Below are 26334 nucleotides of genomic sequence, written 5' to 3'. Positions count from 1 at the left end.
CTCAGTTTTAAGAAAGTCCATAGCAGCCATGCACTACTAGGACCTAGGGCCGTAGGGCTGATTATCCAAAGCTCTCTGGGATTGTGAGATTTTGTAAGAAATCTCCCCAGTACTATAAAGTCCCTGTTCTAATTCTCTAAAGGCAGTTTTTACCTTGAGAACAGTGTGTCTAGCAAAGTGGTGTTCCCTGCTTTTAAGTATGTGAAGGTGATGCATATATTACAATAGGTCTCACAAAATCGTAATTTAAAAACCATATAAAATAAATAAATTAAATATTGAAATAAAATTATAACAAAACTGTTCTGCAAAAATCGTAATGTATGTAAAAATTAAACTTTGTAGTGAAATTGCATTGGAAAAACCTATTTAAGTTGCACAGTAGAAATCAAATTATATAATTATAATATACACTGAACATGCAATAACAGATATTATTTATAAAATGTAAAGCATATGGTTTTCCTTATTGTAAAATGAGTTTCCTCCGCCTCTGGCTAGTGGGCTGAACAGGGGCATTCTGTAAATTAAATTTCTCCACCAGGTCTGGCATATTCTCTTAACATTTTTCCCCTGCAGTTCTCACTGATTTTCTATTAAACTAAAACAGATTGGGGCCTAGTTATCAAGCCGTCAACCTCAAATACGCTGGTATTCCGCAGCGTATTTGTGGCGAGGCTGATTCGCCTTAGTTATCAAAGGCTAGAGACCGGCAAAAGTAGAATTTTGTAACGTAAACTTCGATCCGCCGGACTCAGTCCGACAAAGATCGATTCTTATGTCACTCCAGATGTTCCGCACACAAGTGCGGCACAATCTGACTATTTTTGCTAGTTATCAAAAAACTAGCAGGTATGCTCGGCACTTTTCCGGCCCAGCGTACCAGGTTTTCAAACCGCTACCCTGGAGGCGGCGGATCCCATAGGAATCAATGGGAGTCTGACCATAGCGAAAGTTCATGTTCGCTGCTGCCAGACATCCCATTGATTCCTATGGGAGATGTCTACACCTAACACCCTAACATGTACCCCGAGTCTAAACACCCCTAATCTGTCCCCCCTACACCGCCGCAACTAAATAAAGTTATTACCCCCTAAACTGCCGCTCCCGGAGCCCACCGCAAGCTACTCTATACATATTAACCCCTAAACCGCCGCTCCCGGAGCCCACCGCAACTATAATAAATGTATTATCCCCTAAACCGCCACTCCTGGAGCCCACGCAACTATAATATATGTATTAACCCCTAAACCGCCGCTCCCTGACCCTGCCACAACCTATATTAAATTTATTAACCCCTAATCTGTCCCCCTTACACCGTCGCCACCTATAATAAATTTATTAACCCCTATCCTGCCCCCCACTACACCGCTGCCACTGTAATAAATTTATTAACCCCTAAACCTAAGTCTAACACTAACCCTAACACCCCCCTAACTTAAATATTAATTAAATAAATCTAAATAATATTTCTATTATGAACTAAATTAATCCTATTTAAAAATAAATACTTACCTGTAAAATAAACCCTAATATAGCTACAATATAAATAATAATTATATTGTAGCTATCTTAGGATTTATTTTTATTTTACAGGCATCTTTCAATTTATTTTAACTAGGTACAATAGCTATTAAATAGTTATTAACTATTTAATAGCTTACCTAGCTAAAATAAAGAGAAATGTACCTGTAAAATAAAAACTAACCTAAGTTACAATTACACCTAACACTACACTATACTTTAATAAATTATTCATATTTAAAACTAAATACTTACCTGTAAAATAAACCCTAAGATAGCTACAATGTAATTAATAATTACATTGTAGCTATTTTAGGAATTATATTTATTTTACAGGTAACTTTGTATTTATTTTAGCTAGTTAGAATAGTTATTAAATAGTTAACTATTTAATAACTACCTAGCTAAAAGAAATACAAAATTACCTGTAAAATAAATCCTAACCTAAGTTACAATTAAACCTAACACTACACTATCATTAAATAAATTAAATAAATTAACTACAAATAACTACAATTAAATACAATTACATAAACTAACTAAAGTACAAAAAAAAATCTAAGTTACAAAAAATAAAAAAAATAGGTTACAAACATTTTAAAAATATTACACCAATTTTAAGCTACTTACACCTAATCTAAGCCCCCTAATAAAATAACAAACCCCCCAAAATAAAAAAATGCCCTACCCTATTCTAAATTAAAAAAGTTCAAAGCTCTTTTACCTTACCAGCCCTTAAAAGGGCCTTTTGTGGTGGCATGCCCCAAAGATTTTTTTTTATTTTTTGTAACTTAGCTTTTTTTTTTTTTTGTACTTTAGTTAGTTTATGTAATTGTATTTAATTGTAGTTATTTGTAGTTAATTTATTTAATTTATTTAATGATAGTGTAGTGTTAGGTTTAATTGTAACTTAGGTTAGGATTTATTTTACAGGTAATTTTGTATTTCTTTTAGCTAGGTAGTTATTAAATAGTTAACTATTTAATAACTATTCTAACTAGCTAAAATAAATACAAAGTTACCTGTAAAATAAATATAATTCCTAAAATAGCTACAATGTAATTATAAATTACATTGTAGCTATCTTAGGGTTTATTTTACAGGTAAGTATTTAGTTTTAAATAGGAATAATTTATTAAAGTATAGTGTAGTGTTAGGTGTAATTGTAACTTAGGTTAGTTTTTATTTTACAGGTACATTTCTCTTTATTTTAGCTAGGTAAGCTATTAAATAGTTAATAACTATTTAATAGCTATTGTACCTAGTTAAAATAAATTGAAAGTTGCCTGTAAAATAAAAATAAATCCTAAGATAGCTACAATATAATTATTATTTATATTGTAGCTATATTAGGGTTTATTTTAAAGGTAAGTATTTAGTTTTAAATAGGATTAATTTAGTTCATAATAGAAATATTATTTAGATTTATTTAATTAATATTTAAGTTAGGGGGGTGTTAGGGTTAGTGTTAGACTTAGGTTTAAGGGTTAATAATTTTATTACAGTGGCGGCGGTGTAGTGGGGGGCAGGATAGGGGTTAATAAATTTATTATAGGTGGTGACGGTGTAGGGGGGGCAGATTAGGGGTTAATAAATTTAATATAGGTTGCGTCAGGGCCTGGAGCGGCGGTTTAGGGGTTAAACTATTTATTTAGTTGCGGCGAGGTGCGGGATCAGCAGGATAGGGGTTAATAACTTTATTATAGAGGGCGACAGTATAGGGGGGGCAGGATAGGGGTTACTAGGTATAATGTAGGTGGCAGCAGTGTCCGGGAGCGGCGGTTTAGGGGTTAATACATTTATCAGAGTTGCGGCAGGGTCTAGGAGCGGCGGTTTAGGGGTTAATACATTTATCAGAGTTGCGGCAGGGTCTAGGAGCGGCGGTTTAGGGGTTAGTAACTTTATTTAGTTGCGGGGGGCTCCGGGGGCGCTGGTATAGGGGGTAGAACAGTGCAGTTTAGTGTGAGTGCTTAGTGACAGGCTAGCAATAAAGCTGGGAAAAAGCCGAAGAGCAGCGAGATCGGATGAGTGATAACTCACAGTCCGCTGCTCATCGTCCCGTACTTGGTGCGCGGCTTTTTGACAGCTTTATTTGATAACTTAGGCGAAATTTTTCAGGTCTGCGGCGGCGATGTGAGGCGAGCTTAGGCGGGCGTATTGGGCCGGCGAAGGCAGGAAAGTTGACACGTTGATAACTACCCCCCATTGTGTCAAAATACACAAAACACTTATTACCCTCATACAAAAACACCTACATATGAAAACAGAAGCTAATGTAGGGTACTAAAAGCTGAAAACAGAGTAATCTGATTTGTATTGGCTGCAGGATTTAATTTTTAAAGTGCCCCCCACCCTGCTCACTGCTAACTACACTCCCCCCATTGAAGTTTCCCTTTGTAGCGGACTCTATTACTTTCTATGGGAGATATCTCTCAACTCACATGGTCAGTCCGTGTGAGTGTCAACATGGTTTTTAAGATCTGGCCAAACAAAGTTTTGATCATCATAGTGAGCCAATGACAGATGGTATGTGTAACCATGAACCCCCAGCAAGCTTCTATTAGTGCATTGCTGCTCCTGAGTCTATCTCGGTATTCTTTTCAATAAAGGAAATTAATAAAAATGTAAATTTGATAATATAAGAAATTAAAAAAGCTCTTAAAATTACATGCTCTATGTGAATCATGAAAGTTTAATTTTGACTTTCTGGTCCCTTTAAATTCATAGGAGCATTGCAGTACATAACATCTGCCCGCAACCCATTACATACTACTTCATACATATGTATAGACACTGGCCCACATTCCAGTCCGTGCTAAAGGTCTTGCTAGTCTCTCAGCCAAGTTATCATATTCACAACTATTCCAGTCTATCAGAAAACCATTAACAAACCTAGTTATCATGCTATATTTAAATGGTTACATCACCAATCACTATTGTTTTATATCAGAAATGCTTTTGAGCTATTTTAAAAAATATTTTTAGGACTTTTATAATTTAGTCTAAAAACTATTTTTAGCTTATTCTGAACAACATTTCTTAGTTGTTCTAATGGCTTTTTGAAACTAGAAAGTTTAACCAGATTTTCATGCAGTACAGGTAATTTTAACAGTTTTTCAAATTAAAATGACAGATACTGGACTTGATAAGCTTAAAAATAAGCACAATATCATCAGTTTGCATAAATGTTTTTGTTCAGCAATTCAAATGGATTGGAATTAATTTAGTAACTTGTTAATACAAGCAGCTGGAAACGATTTTTGCCAAACCATTTTATACATGAATCAAGAACATTATTGCTGCAATAATAATGATGCAACTTTTGACATTGATTTTTTCTCGAATTCACTGATTTATAGGCAATTTATGTATCAATTTCTTACCCTATGTGATTGGTCCTTAATGAAATTTCCAGTTCTCGTAAAACTTGTGTGGATTCTTGCACCCGTCTTCTAAATTTCTAAAATTTGTTTAAAAAAGTAAATAACAGTATTAAAATGTATTTATTTCATTTCAGAAAAGAATGATTTAAGACTCATCAACCTTCTATATATATATATATATATATATATATATATATATATATATATATATATATATATATATATATATATATATATATATATATATATATATATATATATATATATATATATATATATATATATATATAAAACTGTGAATCTAAATATGTGATATATACTATCAAATGGCAGTGTGGGCAAATGTATATTGGTAAGACAGAATGCATGTTCAAAGAAAGAATAGCCATGCATAAGTCTAGTATCAGACAGGGAACTGAAAGTGGCAAGACTGACCAACCGGATGTGAAACACTTCCTTGAAAGGGGTAACCCAGTGTCAAATTTAACATGTTGCCCCATTGATCAGGTCCCCCCATTAAAAAAGAGGAGGAGACAGGAAAAAGTTGCTGTTATAAAAGGAGGCACAATTGATTTTTGAACTTGACACAGTATACACTAGAGGTCTTAACACATATTTGTCTCTATCATGTTTTCTTTGAAACCAAGGTAAAGTCTGGATAAAATATTTGGTAACCCTATGATACTTTGTCTCTTCTAGTATGATGAAGTAACAAGAAAAGAAGCAAAGTCTTTAATATATACTTATACTTATATATACAGAAATGTAATGTATCTGTATATATACAGTATATATTATTATTATTCTTTATTAATAAAGCGCCAACAGATTCCGCAGCACTGTTCATAGGTAACAAAGATAAAAGGACAGTAGAATATGAGACACCGGACAAAATTTAACGAACAAATACAGGGGGAATTTGGAGCCCTGTTCCTGTGGGAACTTACAATCTAAATGGGTAGGAGGGTGAGAAACAGGAGGTGGGGACTGCAAAGGTGGGAATGATGTTAGTGTGTAGTTAGATGAGGGCAACTATTAGGCAAGTGGAATTTATTAGTTACTGATTTGGTGATAGGCTTCCCTGAATAAGAAGGTCTTTAGGGAGCGTTTAAAGGAGGAGAGGTTGGGGGAAAATCTGACAGCTCGAGGAAGTGCGTTCCAGAGGTTTGGTGCCGCACAAGAGAAGTCCTGTAGTCTAGCATGAGTGGAGGTGATGGCAGAAGAGGCAAGGAGTAGATCATTGTTGGATCTTAGGGGACAGGCTGGAGTATATTAGTTGATGAGTGAGGACAGGTATGGGGGGGCTGCATTGGTAAGGGCTTTGTAGGTCAGAGTGAGAATTTGAATTTAATTCTGCTGTGAATGGGGAGCCAGTGAAGGGACTCACAGAGGGGTGCGGCGGATACAGAGCGTTGGGAGAGGTGGATTAGCCTAGCAGAGGCATTTAGGATGGATTGAAGGGGGGAGAGGCGGGAGAGAGAAAGGCCAGTTAGTAGGTTGTTACAGTAGTCAAGTCGGGAAATTACTAGGGAATGGATTAGCTGTTTAGTAGTTTCAGCACTCAGAAAAGCATGAATTTTGGAGATATTGTGTAGGTGGTTGCGACAGGATGAAGAGAGCGATTGGATGTGGGGTATGAAGGACAGATTGGAGTCGAGTGTAACTCCTAGGCAGCGGACTTGGGGTGATGGGGAGATAGTGGTGTCACCGACAGTGATAGTAAAGTTAGAAACTGGAGTAGAATTAGTTGGGGGGATTAGAAGAAGCTCAGTCTTGGACATGTTGATTTTTAGGTGATGAGAGGCCATCCAGGAAGAAATGCCAGATTAGCAGTCGCTGATGTGGGAAAGGACAGAAGGAGAGAGTGCAGGGGTGGATAGATAGATCTGAGTATCATCAGCATAGAGGTGATATTTGAAGCCATAGCTACTGATAAGTTTACCCAGTGAGGAAGTATAAATAGAGAAGAGTAGAGGGCCTAGAATAGAGCCTTGAGGTACAATAGACAGAGGCAATGGAGAGGATGAGTTGCCAGCAAATGAGACAAAAAAGGACCTATTAGAGAGATGAGTGGATCCAGGAGAGGGCAATGTCACAGAGCCCAAGGGAGCTGAGAGTCCGTAGGAGGAGGGGATGGTCAACAGTGTCAAAGGCAGCAGAGTCAAGTAAGATAAGTATAGAATAGTGGATATTGTTTTTAGCAGAAAGAAGATTGTTAGTAACATTGGTGAGGGCAGTCTCAGTTGAGTGTTGGGGACGGAAGCCAGATTGCAGGGGGTCAAGCAATGAGTTGGACGATAGGAAGTGTGTTAGGCGATCGAAAACTAGTTTTTCCAGGACTTTAGAAGCTAGCGGAAGTAGTGATATGGGGCGGTAGTTTGCAGGAGAATTGGGGTCAAGGGAGGATTTTTTGAGGTTGGGGTGACCTTTGCATGTTTGAAGGATGATGGAAATGAACCAGTAGTAAGGGATCGGTTGAATATGGGAACTGGGGTGTGGGTAGAGGACAGAGAAGGTATTAGATGTGAAGGGATAGGGTCAAGGGGGCAGGTAGTGAGGTGTGAGGAAGATATTAGGGAACTCACTTCATTCTCAGTGGTTGGGGGGAAGGTACCAAGAGTGTTGGAGGGGGTGACCGGGGGCAGAGATGAAAGGTTGCAGTCTTGTGGTGGGATGTTACTTCTGATGGTAAGTGTTTTGTTGAAAAAGTAGTCTGCCAAGTCTTGAGCACTAAAGTCACATGAAGGGGGTGGTGCAGGTGGATAGAGGAGAGTGTTGAAAGTGGAGAAGAGACATTTAGGGTTTGAGGAGTGAGAAGATATGAGAGAAGAGAAGTAGTTTGGCTTGGCTAAGTGAAGGGCAGAGGAGTAAGAATAAAGAGTGAACTTATAGTGTAGGAAATCGGGTTCAGAGCGGGATTTCCTCCTGGCACGTTCAGCAGCATGGGAGCATTTTTGTAGATAGCGTGTTTGCTGAGAGTGCCAGGGCTGGAGCTGAGGATGTGGGGTTTTGCGTATTTGTGAGCAAGGGTGTCGAGTGCAGAGGAGAGAGTATTGTTATAGTGGCTTGTAGCAAGGTCAGGGCAGGATACCGTGGAAGTGTGGGGAAGGCGTTTTTGAATACGGTTAGAAAGTTGGAGAGGATTCACAGTGTGCAGATTTCTACAGGTGCGGAGGTGGGGGGTAGAAATAGGTTTAGCCTGTACATTGAGATTATAGGTGAGCAGATGGTGGTCTAAGATGGGAAATGGGCGACAGGTGACATCAGAAGGGGAGCAGAGGTAGGAGAATACCAGATCAAGAGAGTGTCCATCACAATGAGTAGGGAATAGTGTGGATTGTGAGACTAAAGGAGTTTGTGAGTGAGAGAAGTTTAGAGGCAGCAGGGGTAGATGGGTTATCAATGGGGATGTTGAAGTCCCCTAGGATTAGAGCAGGTGTATTTGTAGAGAGAAAATGAGAAAGCCAGGCAGCAAAGTTGTCGAGGAATTGGGAGGTTGGTCCAGGGGGGCGATAGATAACTGCCACCTTGAGGGAGAGGGGGGAGAAAATGCAGATGCAGTGGACTTCAAAGGAGGAGAAGGAGAGAGATGGATGAGGATGGAGGTGCTGAAAGGAGCAGGAGGGGGACAGTAAGGTCCAACTCCGCCACCATGTCTCTCACCTGGCCTAGGTGTGTGGCTAAAGTGGAGACCGCTGTGCTTTAGAGCAGCAATGGAAGCAGTGTCAGAGGAAGAAAGCCAGGTTTCAATAATTGCTAGAAGATTGAAAGCGTTAGAAACAAACAGGTCGTGAACAGTTGTAAGTTTGTTACAGACAGAGCGTGCATTCCAGAGGGCACAAGAAAAGAGAGGGGATAAGCACTGTGGGTTAATGGAGATGAGATTGTTGGGATCGCGTGACCTTGCGTTTGTATTGTGGGGGACTGAGCGAGAGAGTGTGGTGATTGCTGCAGGGCCAGGATTTGGAGAGATGTGACCAGCAGCAAACAGTAGTAGCAGTGAGAGTGACAGAAGGTGAGAGTGAGACTTGTAGGAGCAGGTATGACTATACACAGGAGAGTTAGATGGGAAGTATTGCTAAGGAAACAGAGTAGTTCATGAGAGGACAGCATAGGGGATGAGAGGAGGGAGGGAGAGATAAGGATAGTGTGGGGATTATTGATGTTATACGGGCATGCAGTGAGTTTTAGGAAGATGGCAGACAGAAAGAGCAGAAAGGACATAGAGAGCATTGTGCAGGTGTCTAGTTAGTAAGGATTACCTGTTGGTGGGGTTTGCAGTTTCCCTTCCAGTTTCATAACTCCAGTTCTTAACTCGGCCACTTATATAATTCAGAGCCACTTTGAATCTCAGAGCCAAGGCTTCACAGAGCCAGGTCTCTCTATATATAAACTAATATAAACTAATAGTGCCTTCTTCTAATAATAATAACAACAACAACAACAACAACAACAACAACAATATTAGTAACAATACAAAAGCAATTTAATATGACTTCCATCACATTTATTATATCTGTAGTATACTGGGGCTGTAAAATGCCTGCTTACTAATGTGCAGCAGCTGAAGAAGGCTGTTTTAGCTTTATTTTAACTCTGAGATCAGCACCATGTCCACTGCTGTGGTTCATATTTGTGCACTTAAATGTTATGCACTGCATACTCACCAATCAGCTCCTGTACATATGGAACTGATAAAATGTAAAAAAAAAACCTACAGGCAGAAGAAACCTTTTTTTTAATGCACTGTACATTGCAAAGTCTTTTGCAATAGTATGCGGAGGCCGTACCGCCACAGTATACTATTGACTTCCATGTTCCTTTAACAAGCATCTTTTGTTGCTGGCCAAATACTACAAAGAAATTACAAGACAGCAGAGAACAGCAGTGGAACCTGAAGTTCATGTACATTTTTCCATTAAAATAACCATTTAAGATTATAAAATTATAGAGCTATTTCAGATCTGCTACAGAATAACATGCATGCAAACTAGAGATCACTAATTCAGTTGTGTAGTGCTTACATTTTAAATGAGCAAATGCTATAGATTGGTGTCCCTTTACCATGAGTGGGGGGAAAAACTATAGGTTGTTGTCCCTTTAACAAGTGCATTTTGGTGCAGAAAACAACATTTTAAAATGGGTTTAGCTATTCTGACAGTTCATCCATTTTAGGTAAAATGAAAAGCTGAAACTTTTTTCCAGTTGGATTTCAAATATTTGTGGTGGGCTTGGAAGCCTGACCCTGAATAAACAGTCATGCCAGCTTGCCTAAGAAACAGCTATTCCTCTTAGTGGTTAGCTACATTCTGTCTGTGGTTCTGAGCAAAACAGAATAAGCATTTCTGTAGTGTATTCCCAAAATAATTCTACTGAATAGTGCACATATATAAACCCAGCATGTCATTGTAACCTTAGCTAACTATAGAGAAATACTGATTGTGATTAATGCAATAAAATTGCACAATCAGTAATATTGTTGTTGAATAAATTGTTTAGCATTGAAGCACACCCTATACTTCATATGAAAAGTGCAATGCAGTAGTAGTTTGCTCATTACATTCATATTACAAGGTTTGATCTAGCTCATAATCTGAATGACCTCTTGTGAAAGTATGGTGTTAATAACTATAACCACCTGCTATTGTGCATTTAAAATGCTACAGAAATAAATGCAAGAAGGGTGAATCAAGGTTTAATAAATGTGACACTCAATATAAAAACTGTTTAATGAGCAAATGGGAAGGGCATGTATGTGTATGTGTATGTCTAACATAGACACTGTATAGCAAAGAAATAAATGAAACATCCCCTACGTGAAGAGTTGTGTTAGAGCCTTAGTGCATCTGTCTTATCTGAGATCAATCATTTTAGTGCTGGACCAAATAGAAATCTATAAACGTGGGGAAATAATTGTATTAAACTAGCTTTATGCATCGGCACTGCCCTGCATGATTACCTCTGAGCAACTTCTAATTCTCAGAACTTGGATTGCACCCGCTGAATTCTCAAGGCTAACCCTGCTACATATATGTCTCTGGCTTTATCAGATAACAACTGCAATACAGAGCACTGTATACTAACGTTATGATCCGGGCTAGCCTTGTTGTCTGGGTACTAAAGGCCATATCAACTCCTCCAAATAAGGCAAACGGTGGGTGAAGTTTGGTTATTGAAAAAACAGAATTTATGTTTACCTGATAAATTACTTTCTCCAACGGTGTGTCCGGTCCACGGCGTCATCCTTACTTGTGGGATATTCTCTTCCCCAACAGGAAATGGCAAAGAGCCCAGCAAAGCTGGTCACATGATCCCTCCTAGGCTCCGCCTACCACAGTCATTCGACCGACGTTAAGGAGGAATATTTGCATAGGAGAAACCATATGATACCGTGGTGACTGTAGTTAAAGAAAATAAATTATCAGACCTGATTAAAAAACCAGGGCGGGCCGTGGACCGGACACACCGTTGGAGAAAGTAATTTATCAGGTAAACATAAATTCTGTTTTCTCCAACATAGGTGTGTCCGGTCCACGGCGTCATCCTTACTTGTGGGAACCAATACCAAAGCTTTAGGACACGGATGAAGGGAGGGAGCAAATCAGGTCACCTAAATGGAAGGCACCACGGCTTGCAAAACCTTTCTCCCAAAAATAGCCTCAGAAGAAGCAAAAGTATCAAACTTGTAAAATTTGGTAAAAGTGTGCAGTGAAGACCAAGTCGCTGCCCTACATATCTGATCAACAGAAGCCTCGTTCTTGAAGGCCCATGTGGAAGCCACAGCCCTAGTGGAATGAGCTGTGATTCTTTCGGGAGGCTGCCGTCCGGCAGTCTCGTAAGCCAATCTGATGATGCTTTTAATCCAAAAAGAGAGAGAGGTAGAAGTTGCTTTTTGACCTCTCCTTTTACCTGAATAAACAACAAACAAGGAAGATGTTTGTCTAAAATCCTTTGTAGCATCTAAATAGAATTTTAGAGCGCGAACAACATCCAAATTGTGCAACAAACGTTCCTTCTTTGAAACTGGTTTCGGACACAGAGAAGGTACGATAATCTCCTGGTTAATGTTTTTGTTAGAAACAACTTTTGGAAGAAAACCAGGTTTAGTACGTAAAACCACCTTATCTGCATGGAACACCAGATAAGGAGGAGAACACTGCAGAGCAGATAATTCCGAAACTCTTCTAGCAGAAGAAATTGCAACTAAAAACAAAACTTTCCAAGATAATAACTTAATATCAACGGAATGTAAGGGTTCAAACGGAACCCCCTGAAGAACTGAAAGAACTAAGTTGAGACTCCAAGGAGGAGTCAAAGGTTTGTAAACAGGCTTAATTCTAACCAGAGCCTGAACAAAGGCTTGAACATCTGGCACAGCTGCCAGCTTTTTGTGAAGTAACACAGACAAGGCAGAAATCTGTCCCTTCAGGGAACTTGCAGATAATCCTTTTTCCAATCCTTCTTGAAGGAAGGATAGAATCTTAGGAATCTTAACCTTGTCCCAAGGGAATCCTTTAGATTCACACCAACAGATATATTTTTTCCAAATTTTGTGGTAAATCTTTCTAGTTACAGGCTTTCTGGCCTGAATAAGAGTATCGATAACAGAATCTGAGAACCCTCGCTTTGATAAGATCAAGCGTTCAATCTCCAAGCAGTCAGCTGGAGTGAAACCAGATTCGGATGTTCGAACGGACCCTGAACAAGAAGGTCTCGTCTCAAAGGTAGCTTCCAAGGTGGAGCCGATGACATATTCACCAGATCTGCATACCAAGTCCTGCGTGGCCACGCAGGAGCTATCAAGATCACCGACGCCCTCTCCTGGTTGATCCTGGCTACCAGCCTGGGGATGAGAGGAAACGGCGGGAACACATAAGCTAGTTTGAAGGTCCAAGGTGCTACTAGTGCATCCACTAGAGCCGCCTTGGGATCCCTGGATCTGGACCCGTAGCAAGGAACTTTGAAGTTCTGACGAGAGGCCATCAGATCCATGTCTGGAATGCCCCACAGCTGAGTGACTTGGGCAAAGATTTCCGGATGGAGTTCCCACTCCCCCGGATGCAAAGTCTGACGACTCAGAAAATCCGCTTCCCAATTTTCCACTCCTGGGATGTGGATAGCAGACAGGTGGCAGGAGTGAGACTCCGCCCATAGAATGATTTTGGTCACTTCTTCCATCGCCAGGGAACTCCTTGTTCCCCCCTGATGGTTGATGTACGCAACAGTTGTCATGTTGTCTGATTGAAACCGTATGAACTTGGCCCTCGCTAGCTGAGGCCAAGCCTTGAGAGCATTGAATATCGCTCTCAGTTCCAGAATATTTATCGGTAGAAGAGATTCTTCCCGAGACCAAAGACCCTGAGCTTTCAGGGATCCCCAGACCGCGCCCCAGCCCATCAGACTGGCGTCGGTCGTGACAATGACCCACTCTGGTCTGCGGAATGTCATCCCTTGTGACAGGTTGTCCAGGGACAGCCACCAACGGAGTGAGTCTCTGGTCCTCTGATTTACTTGTATCTTCGGAGACAAGTCTGTATAGTCCCCATTCCACTGACTGAGCATGCACAGTTGTAATGGTCTTAGATGAATGCGCGCAAAAGGAACTATGTCCATTGCCGCTACCATCAAACCGATCACTTCCATGCACTGCGCTATGGAAGGAAGAGGAACGGAATGAAGTATCCGACAAGAGTCTAGAAGTTTTGTTTTTCTGGCCTCTGTCAGAAAAATCCTCATTTCTAAGGAGTCTATTATTGTTCCCAAGAAGGGAACCCTTGTTGACGGAGATAGAGAACTCTTTTCCACGTTCACTTTCCATCCGTGAGATCTGAGAAAGGCCAGGACAATGTCCGTGTGAGCCTTTGCTTGAGGAAGGGACGACGCTTGAATCAGAATGTCGTCCAAGTAAGGTACTACAGCAATGCCCCTTGGTCTTAGCACAGCTAGAAGGGACCCTAGTACCTTTGTGAAAATCCTTGGAGCAGTGGCTAATCCGAAAGGAAGCGCCACGAACTGGTAATGCTTGTCCAGGAATGCGAACCTTAGGAACCGATGATGTTCCTTGTGGATAGGAATATGTAGATACGCATCCTTTAAATCCACTGTGGCCATGAATTGACCTTCCTGGATGGAAGGAAGAATAGTTCGAATGGTTTCCATCTTGAACGATGGAACCTTGAGAAACTTGTTTAAGATCTTGAGATCTAAGATTGGTCTGAACGATCCCTCTTTTTTGGGAACTATGAACAGATTGGAGTAGAACCCCATCCCTTGTTCTCTTAATGGAACAGGATGAATCACTCCCATTTTTAACAGGTCTTCTACACAATGTAAGAATGCCTGTCTTTTTATGTGGTCTGAAGACAACTGAGACCTGTGGAACCTCCCCCTTGGGGGAAGCCCCTTGAATTCCAGAAGATAACCTTGGGAGACTATTTCTAGCGCCCAAGGATCCAGAACATCTCTTGCCCAAGCCTGAGCGAAGAGAGAGAGTCTGCCCCCCACCAGATCCGGTCCCGGATCGGGGGCCAACATTTCATGCTGTCTTGGTAGCAGTGGCAGGTTTCTTGGCCTGCTTTCCCTTGTTCCAGCCTTGCATTGGTCTCCAAGCTGGCTTGGCTTGAGAAGTATTACCCTCTTGCTTAGAGGACGTAGCACTTTGGGCTGGTCCGTTTCTACGAAAGGGACGAAAATTAGGTTTATTTTTTGCCTTGAAAGGCCGATCCTGAGGAAGGGCGTGGCCCTTACCCCCAGTGATATCAGAGATAATCTCTTTCAAGTCAGGGCCAAACAGCGTTTTCCCCTTGAAAGGAATGTTAAGTAGCTTGTTCTTGGAAGACGCATCAGCTGACCAAGATTTCAACCAAAGCGCTCTGCGCGCCACAATAGCAAACCCTGAATTCTTAGCCGCTAACCTAGCCAATTGCAAAGTGGCGTCTAGGGTGAAAGAATTAGCCAATTTGAGAGCATTGATTCTGTCCATAATCTCCTCATAAGGAGGAGAATCACTATCGACCGCCTTTATCAGCTCATCGAACCAGAAACATGCGGCTGTAGCTACAGGGACAATGCATGAAATTGGTTGTAGAAGGTAACCCTGCTGAACAAACATCTTTTTAAGTAAATCTTCTAATTTTTTATCCATAGGATCTTTGAAAGCACAACTATCCTCTATGGGTATAGTGGTGCGTTTGTTTAAAGTGGAAACCGCTCCCTCGACCTTGGGGACTGTCTGCCATAAGTCCTTTCTGGGGTCGACCATAGGAAACAATTTTTTAAATATGGGGGGAGGGACGAAAGGAATACCGGGCCTTTCCCATTCTTTATTAACAATGTCCGCCACCCGCTTGGGTATAGGAAAAGCTTCTGGGAGCCCCGGGACCTCTAGGAACTTGTCCATTTTACATAGTTTCTCTGGGATGACCAACTTGTCACAATCATCCAGAGTGGATAATACCTCCTTGAGCAGAATGCGGAGATGTTCCAACTTAAATTTAAACGTAATCACATCAGGTTCAGCTTGTTGAGAAATGTTCCCTGAATCAGTAATTTCTCCCTCAGACAAAACCTCCCTGGCCCCATCAGACTGGGTTAGGGGCCCTTCAGAACCATTATTATCAGCGTCGTCATGCTCTTCAGTATCTAAAACAGAGCAGTCACGCTTACGCTGATAAGTGTTCATTTTGGCTAAAATGTTTTTGACAGAATTATCCATTACAGCCGTTAATTGTTGCATAGTAAGGAGTATTGGCGCGCTAGATGTACTAGGGGCCTCCTGAGTGGGCAAGACTCGTGTAGACGAAGGAGGGAATGATGCAGTACCATGCTTACTCCCCTCACTTGAGGAATCATCTTGGGCATCATTGTCATTGTCACATAAATCACATTTATTTAAATGAATAGGAATTCTGGCTTCCCCACATTCAGAACACAGTCTATCTGGTAGTTCAGACATGTTAAACAGGCATAAACTTGATAACAAAGTACAAAAAACGTTTTAAAATAAAACCGTTACTGTCACTTTAAATTTTAAACTGAACACACTTTATTACTGCAATTGCGAAAAAACATGAAGGAATTGTTCAAAATTCACCAAATTTTCACCACAGTGTCTTAAAGCCTTAAAAGTATTGCACACCAAATTTGGAAGCTTTAACCCTTTACAGTCCCTGGTATCTGCTTTGCTGAGACCCAACCAAGCCCAAAGGGGAATACGATACCAAATGACGCCTTCAGAAAGTCTTTTCTAAGTATCAGAGCTCCTCTCACATGCGACTGCATGTCATGCCTCTCAAAAACAAGTGCGCAACACCGGCGCGAAAATGAGGCTCTGCCTATGATTTGGGAAAGCCCCTAAAGAATAAGGTGTCTAAAACAGTGCCTGCCGATATTATTATATCAAAATACCCAGATAAAATGATTCCTCAAGGCTAAATATGTGTTAATAATGAATCGATTTAGCCCAGAAAAAGTCTACAGTCTTAATAAGCCCTTGTGAAGCCCTTATTTACGATCTTAATAAACATGGCTTACCGGATCCCATAGGGAAAATGACAGCTTCCAGCATTACATCGTCTTGTTAGAATGTGTCATACCTCAAGCAGCAAGAGACTGCTCACTGTTCCCCCAACTGAAGTTAATTGCTCTCAACAGTCCTGTGTGGAACAGCCATGGATTTTAGTGACGGTTGCTAAAATCATTTTCCTCATACAAACAGAAATCTTCATCTCTTTTCTGTTTCTGAGTAAATAGTACATACCAGCACTATTTTAAAATAACAAACTCTTGATTGAATAATAAAAACTACAGTTAAACACTAAAAAACTCTAAGCCATCTCCGTGGAGATGTTGCCTGTACAACGGCAAAGAGAATGACTGGGGTAGGCGGAGCCTAGGAGGGATCATGTGACCAGCTTTGCTGGGCTCTTTGCCATTTCCTGTTGGGGAAGAGAATATCCCACAAGTAAGGATGACGCCGTGGACCGGACACACCTATGTTGGAGAAATAATGGTTTGCGCTAATATTACGTTATATATTTTATTAACTTGAAAGTAAAAAGTTTGCACGCAAGCAAAACCCGACATACGCTAACAATTTATCATGACTGAGCTAACTTCTTTTCCCCACGGAAGTCAATGGAGAGCGCAAAAAACAAACAACAACAAAAAAATAACACCTATACTCACGCTCTAACCCAGCAGGAGTAATAAAAATGTCACATTCCAATGTTCAAAAGGAGAGAGAGGATAAAAGAAATCCTCAAGATTGGGGTATGTTAGCACTCATTCCTACTAATTAGTAAAGTTTAAAAAGTTTAATTTTTATTAGTTAGAAGTTTAAAAAGACCCATATATAATGTGATTAATTATATGAGTAAGGAAGGCCTTATATATCGAAAAATACCTATACAACTTATATACTAAGGTCACCTTGCCCCCCTGTTTCCTGGCCGATAACTGCTCCCTCGGCTTCAGGTGACAGGGACAAGAGACCATGAACTAAAAGTTAAAACCAAAAATAGTGCACCAAGGTGCTTCTATTTAAACAACAAACACGTTTCGGCTGTTAGTGGCAGCCTTTTTCAATGTAGCATAGACAAGCCGAGGCCCGGGTGCCACCCCTTCTTATAGTCCTAAGCAACCGATGAATTGACCTATCACGCACAAGGGGCGAGATACGCCCCGTTAAACACCAATGACTGACGCCTAAGAAAAGGCTTGTATTCTATAAGGTATCCGATTGGTTATGGCTCTGGTATGAATATCCTATGGTTATTATAATACTAATATCGTTACGCTAATAGTTTAACCCATTTATTTACGATTGCACATCCAATATAATAGTCTTATAGTCAATAGCCTACATAAACATGTCAGACATTCTCCTTCTGGCGTCTATTTGAATGAGCAGAGATTTGAATATGTTGTTATTTATTACACATTAATGGTGTTTCGTGCCTGTACCATTAGTTAGCCAATGGATGCGCTTCTCTCATTCATTCATATTCTCTACGCAGTTCTATTGGTCTATTGGTAATAGAGGACACAACACGATTTTAGGGTTATGATTGTGTAGAAATTTTCGTTCGTAATCATATAACATATCAACCTCAGCTTATATTTAACCTAAAACTTGGAGGTATATTTCCCACAAATTACAATGTATTGCAAGTGAGAAAGGTCCCTGTATAAATAAACATGTTATGTTGTTAAATTGGCATCAGCAGTATTGAGCTAGTGTTTGGTGCTGTAGTCATGGTGATGAAGGACGCTATGGGAACACCTTGGGGCAGTACCACAAAATTAGTATGAAAATACATATAAAATGGTTTGTCCTTAAGTTGAGTATTACCCTAAAGCTAACATAGCCATGGATTGGTCACATGAATGTATAAATTATACAAAAATACGGTTGGCTGGCGGTACTATGGGCGGCACAAAGATTATATTTTAATCTATACTCTAAATGTAATATGAATACAAAATGATAAAGGATTTATCCGTGAATTCGCATATAGATACAAATTCACGCATCATCCAATTAATGTTGTTTCCTGGCACTAGAGTTCAGTTGTCCTAGGGATAACATTACTGCTCTATATCGTCATATTCATTAGTAGTAAGGGATTAAAATAATTCAGATCCAATTAGATTTTATATGACATACAGGAGTCCATCCATACTTAGGTTGTTATTATAGGAATACCCAATAATTGTTTGCTTCATTCATACCATGTGGGGTAACTGAATTTAACCTAAAAGATCCAACCTGTTTCTTTTCTTAGTAACACATTTTCTGTATCACCTCCTCTAATGCCTGGTTTAACCCTTTCAAGGCCCCAGCATCTAAAAGAGTTGGGTTTGCCAGAATGTTTAAGCAAAAAATGTTTGGCCACACTAGTTATCTGTTTGCCATCAAGTAGCCCCTTTTGAGTAATCTGTTCTTCAAATCTTGTGCTGACTCCTTGAAAGCAGAAATATCTGTGCAATTTCTCCTTAAAGAGTCTCCCTTATGGAGAATATTTAAGACTAAGGAGAAATTGCACAGATATTTCTGCTTTCAAGGAGTCAGCACAAGATTTGAAGAACAGATTACTCAAAAGGGGCTACTCTAGGAGATCACTTGCCAGAGCATATAATAAAGCTCTAAAAAAAAATAGACAAGAACTCTTAAAACCTAACATTAAATGTGACTCAGAATCCAATGTTATTAGATTCATATCGACATACAATACACAGAGTAATCAAGTCAGTTCCATTGTCCATAAACACTGGCACATACTACAAAGTGATGAGAGTCTAAAAAAACTAATACCAGACAGACCATCTCTAACTTTTAGAAGAGGTAGAAACCTTATGGACAATCTTACCATGAGTCATTTTGACAGAAATAGGAATAAGAAACCAATACACCAAGGATCCACCCCATGTGGTCACTGTAAAATTTGCCAATATATGATCAGAAAAGACTGCATTACTGATGGAAAATGGAAAATAAAGACTCACATAAATTGCCAGAGTGATAACGTAATTTATTGCCTTTCCTGTTCGTGTAACCTAATTTACACTGGGATGACTACCCGCAAATTACGAACACGAATCACAGAACATCTGTGCAATATACGCAATGCAGAAAAAGATCAACTTGATGGCAAACAGATAACTAGTGTGGCCAAACATTTTTTGCTTAAACATTCTGGCAAACCCAACTCTTTTAGATGCTGGGGCCTTGAAAGGGTTAAACCAGGCATTAGAGGAGGTGATACAGAAAATGTGTTACTAAGAAAAGAAACAGGTTGGATCTTTAGGTTAAATTCAGTTACCCCACATGGTATGAATGAAGCAAACAATTATTGGGTATTCCTATAATAACAACCTAAGTATGGATGGACTCCTGTATGTCATATAAAATCTAATTGGATCTGAATTATTTTAATCCCTTACTACTAATGAATATGACGATATAGAGCAGTAATGTTATCCCTAGGACAACTGAACTCTAGTGCCAGGAAACAACATTAATTGGATGATGCGTGAATTTGTATCTATATGCGAATTCACGGATAAATCCTTTATCATTTTGTATTCATATTACATTTAGAGTATAGATTAAAATATAATCTTTGTGCCGCCCATAGTACCCCCAGCCAACCGTATTTTTGTATAATTTATACATTCATGTGACCAATCCATGGTTATGTTAGCTTTAGGGTAATACTCAACTTAAGGACAAACTATTTTATATGTATTTTCATACTAATTTTGTGGTACTGCCCCAAGGTGTTCCCATAGCGTCCTTCATCACCATGACTACAGCACCAAACACTAGCTCAATACTGCTGATGCCAATTTAACAACATAACATGTTTATTTATACAGGGACCTTTCTCACTTGCACTACATTGTAATTTGTGGGAAATATACCTCCAAGTTTTAGGTTAAATATGAGCTGAGGTTGATATGTTATATATATGATTATGAACGAAAATTTCTACACAATCATAACCCTAAAATCGTGTTGTGTCCTCTATTACCAATAGACCAATAGAACTGCGTAGAGAATATGAATGAATGAGAGAAGCGCATCCATTGGCTAACTAATGGTACAGGCACGAAACACCATTAATGTGTAATAAATAACAACATATTCAAATCTCTGCTCATTCAAATAGACGCCAGAAGGAGAATGTCTGACATGTTTATGTAGGCTATTGACTATAAGACTATTATATTGGATGTGCAATCGTAAATAAATGGGTTAAACTATTAGCGTAACGATGTTAGTATTATAATAACCATAGGATATTCATACCAGAGCCATAACCAATCGGATACCTTATAGAATACAAGCCTTTTCTTAGGCGTCAGTCATTGGTGTTTAACGGGGCGTATCTCGCCCCTTGTGCGTGATAGGTCAATTCATCGGTTGCTTAGGACTATAAGAAGGGGTGGCACCAGGGCCTCGGCTTGTCTATGCTACATTGAAAAAGGCTGCCACTAACAGCCGAAACGCGTTTGTTGTTTAAATAGAAGCACCTTGGGGCACTATTTTTGGTTTTAACTTTTAGTTCATGGTCTCTTGTCCCTGTCACCTGAAGCCGAGGGAGCAGTTATCGGCCAGGAAACAGGGGGGCAAGGTGACCTTAGTATATAAGTTGTATAGGTATTTTTCGATATATAAGGCCTTCCTTACTCATATAATTAATCACATTATATATGGGTCTTTTTAAACTTCTAACTAATAAAAATTAAACTTTTTAAACTTTACTAATTAGTAGGAATGAGTGCTAACATACCCCAATCTTGAGGATTTCTTTTATCCTCTCTCTCCTTTTGATTAATTTAATTGTGGGGTTAGCACCGGAAATATTTTTCCTTTATTCCACTAGCGTACTTTATCTAGTGCCAGTTCTCTACTCCAAATATAATACATTCCAATGTTCTTCATATACAGAATAATGTTCTTTTTATTGTAAATACGTATATATATATATATATATATATATATGTATAACTATACCTGTATATAGACATAATGGATTATTTAGAATATTTTAAAGCATGTATAATAATTTTAAATAATTTTTATTATATTTTTTATATCTAATATTTCAATAACGCACATTCAAGATAGCAATTCTTCATGTGCGCTAACCCAACCACCTTAGTCCTAAACTAACCCAACCGTGATCATGCATATTTTACATTCCTGTTCTTCAAATAATCTACTTTTTACTAATAAAAGTAAATTTATGCTTACCTGATAAATTAATTTCTTCTATGGTAAGACGAGTCCACGGATTCATCCTTTACTTATGGGATATTATCCTCCTGCTAACAGGAAGTGGCAAAGAGCACCACACCAGAGCTGTCTATATAGCTCCTCCCTTAGCTCCACCCCCCAGTCATTCGACCGAAGGTACAGAAAGGAAAAGGAGAAACTACAAGGTGCAGAGTTGACTGAAGTTTAAATAAAAAAAATATAATCTGTCTTAAAATGACAGGGCGGGCCGTGAACTCGTCTTACCATAGAAGAAATTAATTTATCAGGTAAGCATAAATTTACTTTTCTTCTATAAAGGTAAGACGAGTCAACGGATTCATCCTTTACTTGTGGCATACAATACCAAAGCTACAGGACACGGATGAACGGGAGGGACAAGACAGATGGTTAAACAGAAGGCATCACTGCTTGAAGAACTTTTCTCCCAAAAATAGCCTCCAAAGAAGCAAAGGTATCAAATTTGTAAAATTTGGAAAAGGTATGAAGCGAAGACCAAGTCGCAGCCTTACAAATCTGTTCAACAGAAGCATCATTTTTAAAAGCCCATGTGGAAGCCACCGCTCTAGTAGAGTGAGCTGTAATTCTTTCAGGAGGCTGCTGTCCAGCAGTCTCGTATGCCAAACGGATGATGCTTTTCAGCCAAAAGGCAAGAGAGGTAGCTTTTTGACCTCTACATTTTCCAGAATAGACAACAAACAAAGAAGATGTTTGACGGAAATCTTTGGTCGCTTGCAAGTAAAACTTTAAAGCACAAACCATGTCCAAGTTGTCCAATAGCCGCTCCTTCTTAGAGGAAGGATTAGGACACAGAGAAGGAACAACAATTTCTTGATTAATATTCTTATTAGTAACAACCTTAAGAAGGAATCCAGGCTTGGTACGCAAAACCACCTTATCAACATGGAAAACAAGATAAGGCATTGCAATGCAGATAGCTCAGAAACTCTTCGAGCCGAAGAGATAGCAACTAAAAACAGAACTTTCCAAGATAGAAGCTTAATATCTATGGAATGCATAGGTTCAAACGGAACCCCTTGAAGAACCTTAAGAACTAAATTCAAACTCCATGGCGGAGCAACAGGTTTAAACATAGGCTTGATTCTAACCAAAGCCTGACAGAACGACTGAACGTCTGGAACATCTGCCAGACGTTTGTGCAGTAGAATTGATAAAGCAGATATCTGTCCCTTTAAGGAACTAGCTGATAGCCCCTTCTCCAATCCTTCTTGGAGAAAGGACAAAATCCTAGGAATCCTGATCCTACTCCATGAGTAGCCTTTGGATTCGCACCAATAAAGATATTTACGCCATATATTATGATACATTTTCCTGGTGACAGGCTTTCGAGCATGAATCAAGGTATCTATGACCGACTCAGAGAACCCCCGCTTGGATAAGATCAAGAGTCCATGGTGGAAGAGATGACATGTCCAGGGCTGCCATCAGGGGGTGACAGGGGTGACTTTTAATTTTGGCAGCCACCAGTGGGTACTATAGCAGAGTGCTAATTGAGCATGGGAAATGTTATTACAAGGAGTAAAGTATTAGCATTTGAGAGGATTTCTTAGTGTGCACTAAACCACTATGCTCAGTGTGAGACAGACTTGGCACTTTGTACAGTGTGTGCCTGAGTCAGACGGCAGATCACTTTCATTTGAAGAGGAGGTAGGACTTACTTAGCAAATGTTTTTATTTCTTTGTGAAATTTTGGATTGTAACTTCAGTGTGGTAGTAGTTGTATGGTGGGGCTAGGGGTCCATAAAAACACATTTTTTTTAGCAGCAGTGTATTTATGATTATTTGACAATGCTGTAGAAATTCTATATTTAAAACCATGCAGAAATGTTTCCTCCTCAATACACAAATGGTAGATGCCCTTTTGGCAGCTATGCATTTTATATATATATATATATATATATATATATAAATATATATATATATATATATATATAACATTCCAGTTTACTGCCCCTTTATGCAAGGACTTTCCAGATGCAAGGAGGCATTTTATCTAAGATTTTTACATCTGCATAAAATTTTATACTCTCAGACTAAGATTGCTCAGTGTTTGAAATGAGACAGGTTAACTTAAAACTGTTCAATTTACACTACAGCTGACTTAGTTTTGAAATACATACCAACAAGCCTAAATCCTGCATTTAACCAGATCTAATGGTATGAGTACCACAGCTTATGGTCCCACCAAGACCATATAGAGTACAGCATTTTCAAAATCCATAAGTACAGCTGACAGATGGGAAAATTTGTACACTATATTTGAAGTGGTGCTCTTGGTTGGGGAAAATGGGAAAAAAACAAACAAACATATGTCAACCTTTTAAAGGTACTTTTCTTCATCTAGCCATCTACCCAGCTCATTAATGTACAATTTTGAATTCACAGAATTATTTTTGTTTGCACATTTACAAATATGATTCTTTAAAAAGTGATTTCTTAATTTCTGCATTTTTTTTTATCATGCATGTCACACACTGTTGATTTAGGGGATGCAAGGTGCATAAATGTTTCCTCCTGTGAGTGTTTCTGTGGGTGTATGTGTTTATGTCTTTTTGCTTTGGTTTGTGTCTCTATGTGTATGTATTTTTTATCTGTGGGTCTCTCTGTGAGGGTGGGTGTTACCGTGTGTATGTCTTTGTGCATTTTCTGTGGATGTCTGTGAGGGTGTGTGCATATGTCTTTGAGCTTTTTCTATGGGTGTTTCTGTGAGGGTGTCTGTGTGTATGTATGTATGTATGTATGTATGTGTTTTCTGTGGGTGTCTCTGTGAGGGTGTATGTATGTCTTTGTGTGTTTTCTGTGGATGTCTCAGTGAGGGTGTGTGTATGTATGTCTTTCTGTGTTTTTCATGTGGTTGTCTCTCTGTGTGTGTGTGTGTGTGTGTATGTCTTTGTGTGTTTTCTGTGGGTGTCTCTGTGTGTGTATGTGTGTATATGTCTTTGTGTGTTTTCTGAGGCTGTCTGTCGGTGTTTCCTTGGGTGTATGTGCAAGTTTGAGTTTTTGTGTGTTTGTCCATTGTCTGTTCCTTTTTAGGACATTTTGAACTTACTACTAATTATTCACATCTTTCTACAGACTTTGAGACTAACAAGACCTTTCCGGAAGTAACCACTCCACCATTTAACCTTTAAATTATTGTTTAGGCAGTTCAGGGCCCTTCCTTTCAGCCACTGCATGCTGTTGTCATAATTTAGTTGTCATCTTCCTTTACAAAAAGATAATCAGAACTCCATATTTTTTTTTCTAAATCTCCTTTTTTTACAAAACTGTAGTTTACCTCATTACTTGTCAGGTCAATGTAAACAAGTGCTAAGTGTCTGTTTGGGTTTCTGTGTCTGAGTGTGTTTCTTTGCGTGTCTGCTAGAGTGTCTATATGTGAATCCTTATGTGTGAGTGTGTTTGTGTGTTTCAGTGTATGAGTGTGTCTGTGTGTGTGTGTGTGTGTGTGTGTGTATGTTACTACCTTTACAACATTTCCAAGTTTAAATAGACAATTAAGAATAAAGTGCATATAAATTTTAGTCACTTGCTCAAAAATTGCACATAGTAAAGGAGGGGGGGGGGCCTGATCAATGGTTGAGTCAGGGGCCCCAAAATTTCTAGTGGCGGGCCTGGACATGTCCACCAGGTCTGCATACCAAGTCCTGCGTGGCCACGCAGGTGCTATCAAAATCACTGAAGCTCTCTCCTGTTTGATTCTGGCAATCAAACGAGGAAGGAGAGGAAATGGTGGAAACACATAAGCCAGGTTGAACGACCAGGGTATTGCTAGAGCATCTATCAGTACTGCCTGAGGATCCCTTGAGCAATTGAAATAAAAAAGCAATTGAAATAGCTCAACACAATGAATGCTTTAAGTGGTTTCCCCAAATTCACCTGAAAATGCAACTTTTAGTAAATTATGAAGTCTCAAAATGATTCAACCCCTTAATGTTAAGCATCTTCAGTACTTAGTAGAGCACCCTTTTTCTGTTATGACCTGCTGCAAACGAGATGCATAGCCAGACACCAGCCTCCGTTCCTGAGGAATCTTAGCCTATTTCTCAAGAGCAATGGCCTTCAGTTCAGTAATATTCTTGGGTTTGTGTGCTGCAACCGCCTTCTTTAAATCCTACCAGAGATTTTTTATGTGTTTCATTTCAGGTGACTGTGATGGCCACTGTAGAATCTTCCAGGACTTCTTCTGCACCCAAGCCTTGGTGGAATTTGAGGTATGCTTGGGATCATTATCCTGTTGGAAGGTCCAATGACGCCCAAGCTTCAGCTTCCTCACAGACGGCATGATGTTTTCTTCTATGATTTCCTGATACTTCAATGAATACATCTTGCCTTCCACACTCTGCAGGTTTCCAGTGCCAGAGGATACAAAGCAGCCCCAGAGCATCACCAAGCCACCACCATGATTAACTGTAGGCAGAGTGTTCTTTTCAGCGTATGCTTCATTCTTCTTCCTCCAGACATACCGCTGGTCCATTGGGCCGAAAAGTTACAGTTTTGTTTTATCGCTCTACAGAACAGAATCACAAAACTTCTGTTGCTTATTTATATGATTCTGAGCATATTGAAGCTTACTTTTCTTCTGTTTTTGGGTCAGTTGTGGTGTATGTCTTGGAGTTCTGGAATGGA

At 39.5% G+C, this 26334-nt stretch overlaps 1 protein-coding gene across 1 annotated transcript in view; it reads right to left on the bottom strand.

The window, feature by feature from the left end:
• Nucleotides 1-26334, bottom strand: part of FMNL2 (formin like 2) — a 557440-nt gene that overhangs the window by 166975 nt on the left and 364131 nt on the right. The window contains exon 4 of the mRNA XM_053698305.1: nucleotides 4908-4984. Coding sequence (XP_053554280.1) covers nucleotides 4908-4984 — 77 coding nt within the window. The remainder of the gene's footprint in view (nucleotides 1-4907; nucleotides 4985-26334) is intronic.

This window comes from Bombina bombina, chromosome 1, assembly GCF_027579735.1.
Source record: "Bombina bombina isolate aBomBom1 chromosome 1, aBomBom1.pri, whole genome shotgun sequence".
NCBI classification, from domain to species: domain Eukaryota; kingdom Metazoa; phylum Chordata; class Amphibia; order Anura; family Bombinatoridae; genus Bombina; species Bombina bombina.
Note: the sequence above shows the minus strand (reverse complement) of the source record. Positions and strands in the feature narration are given on the sequence as shown.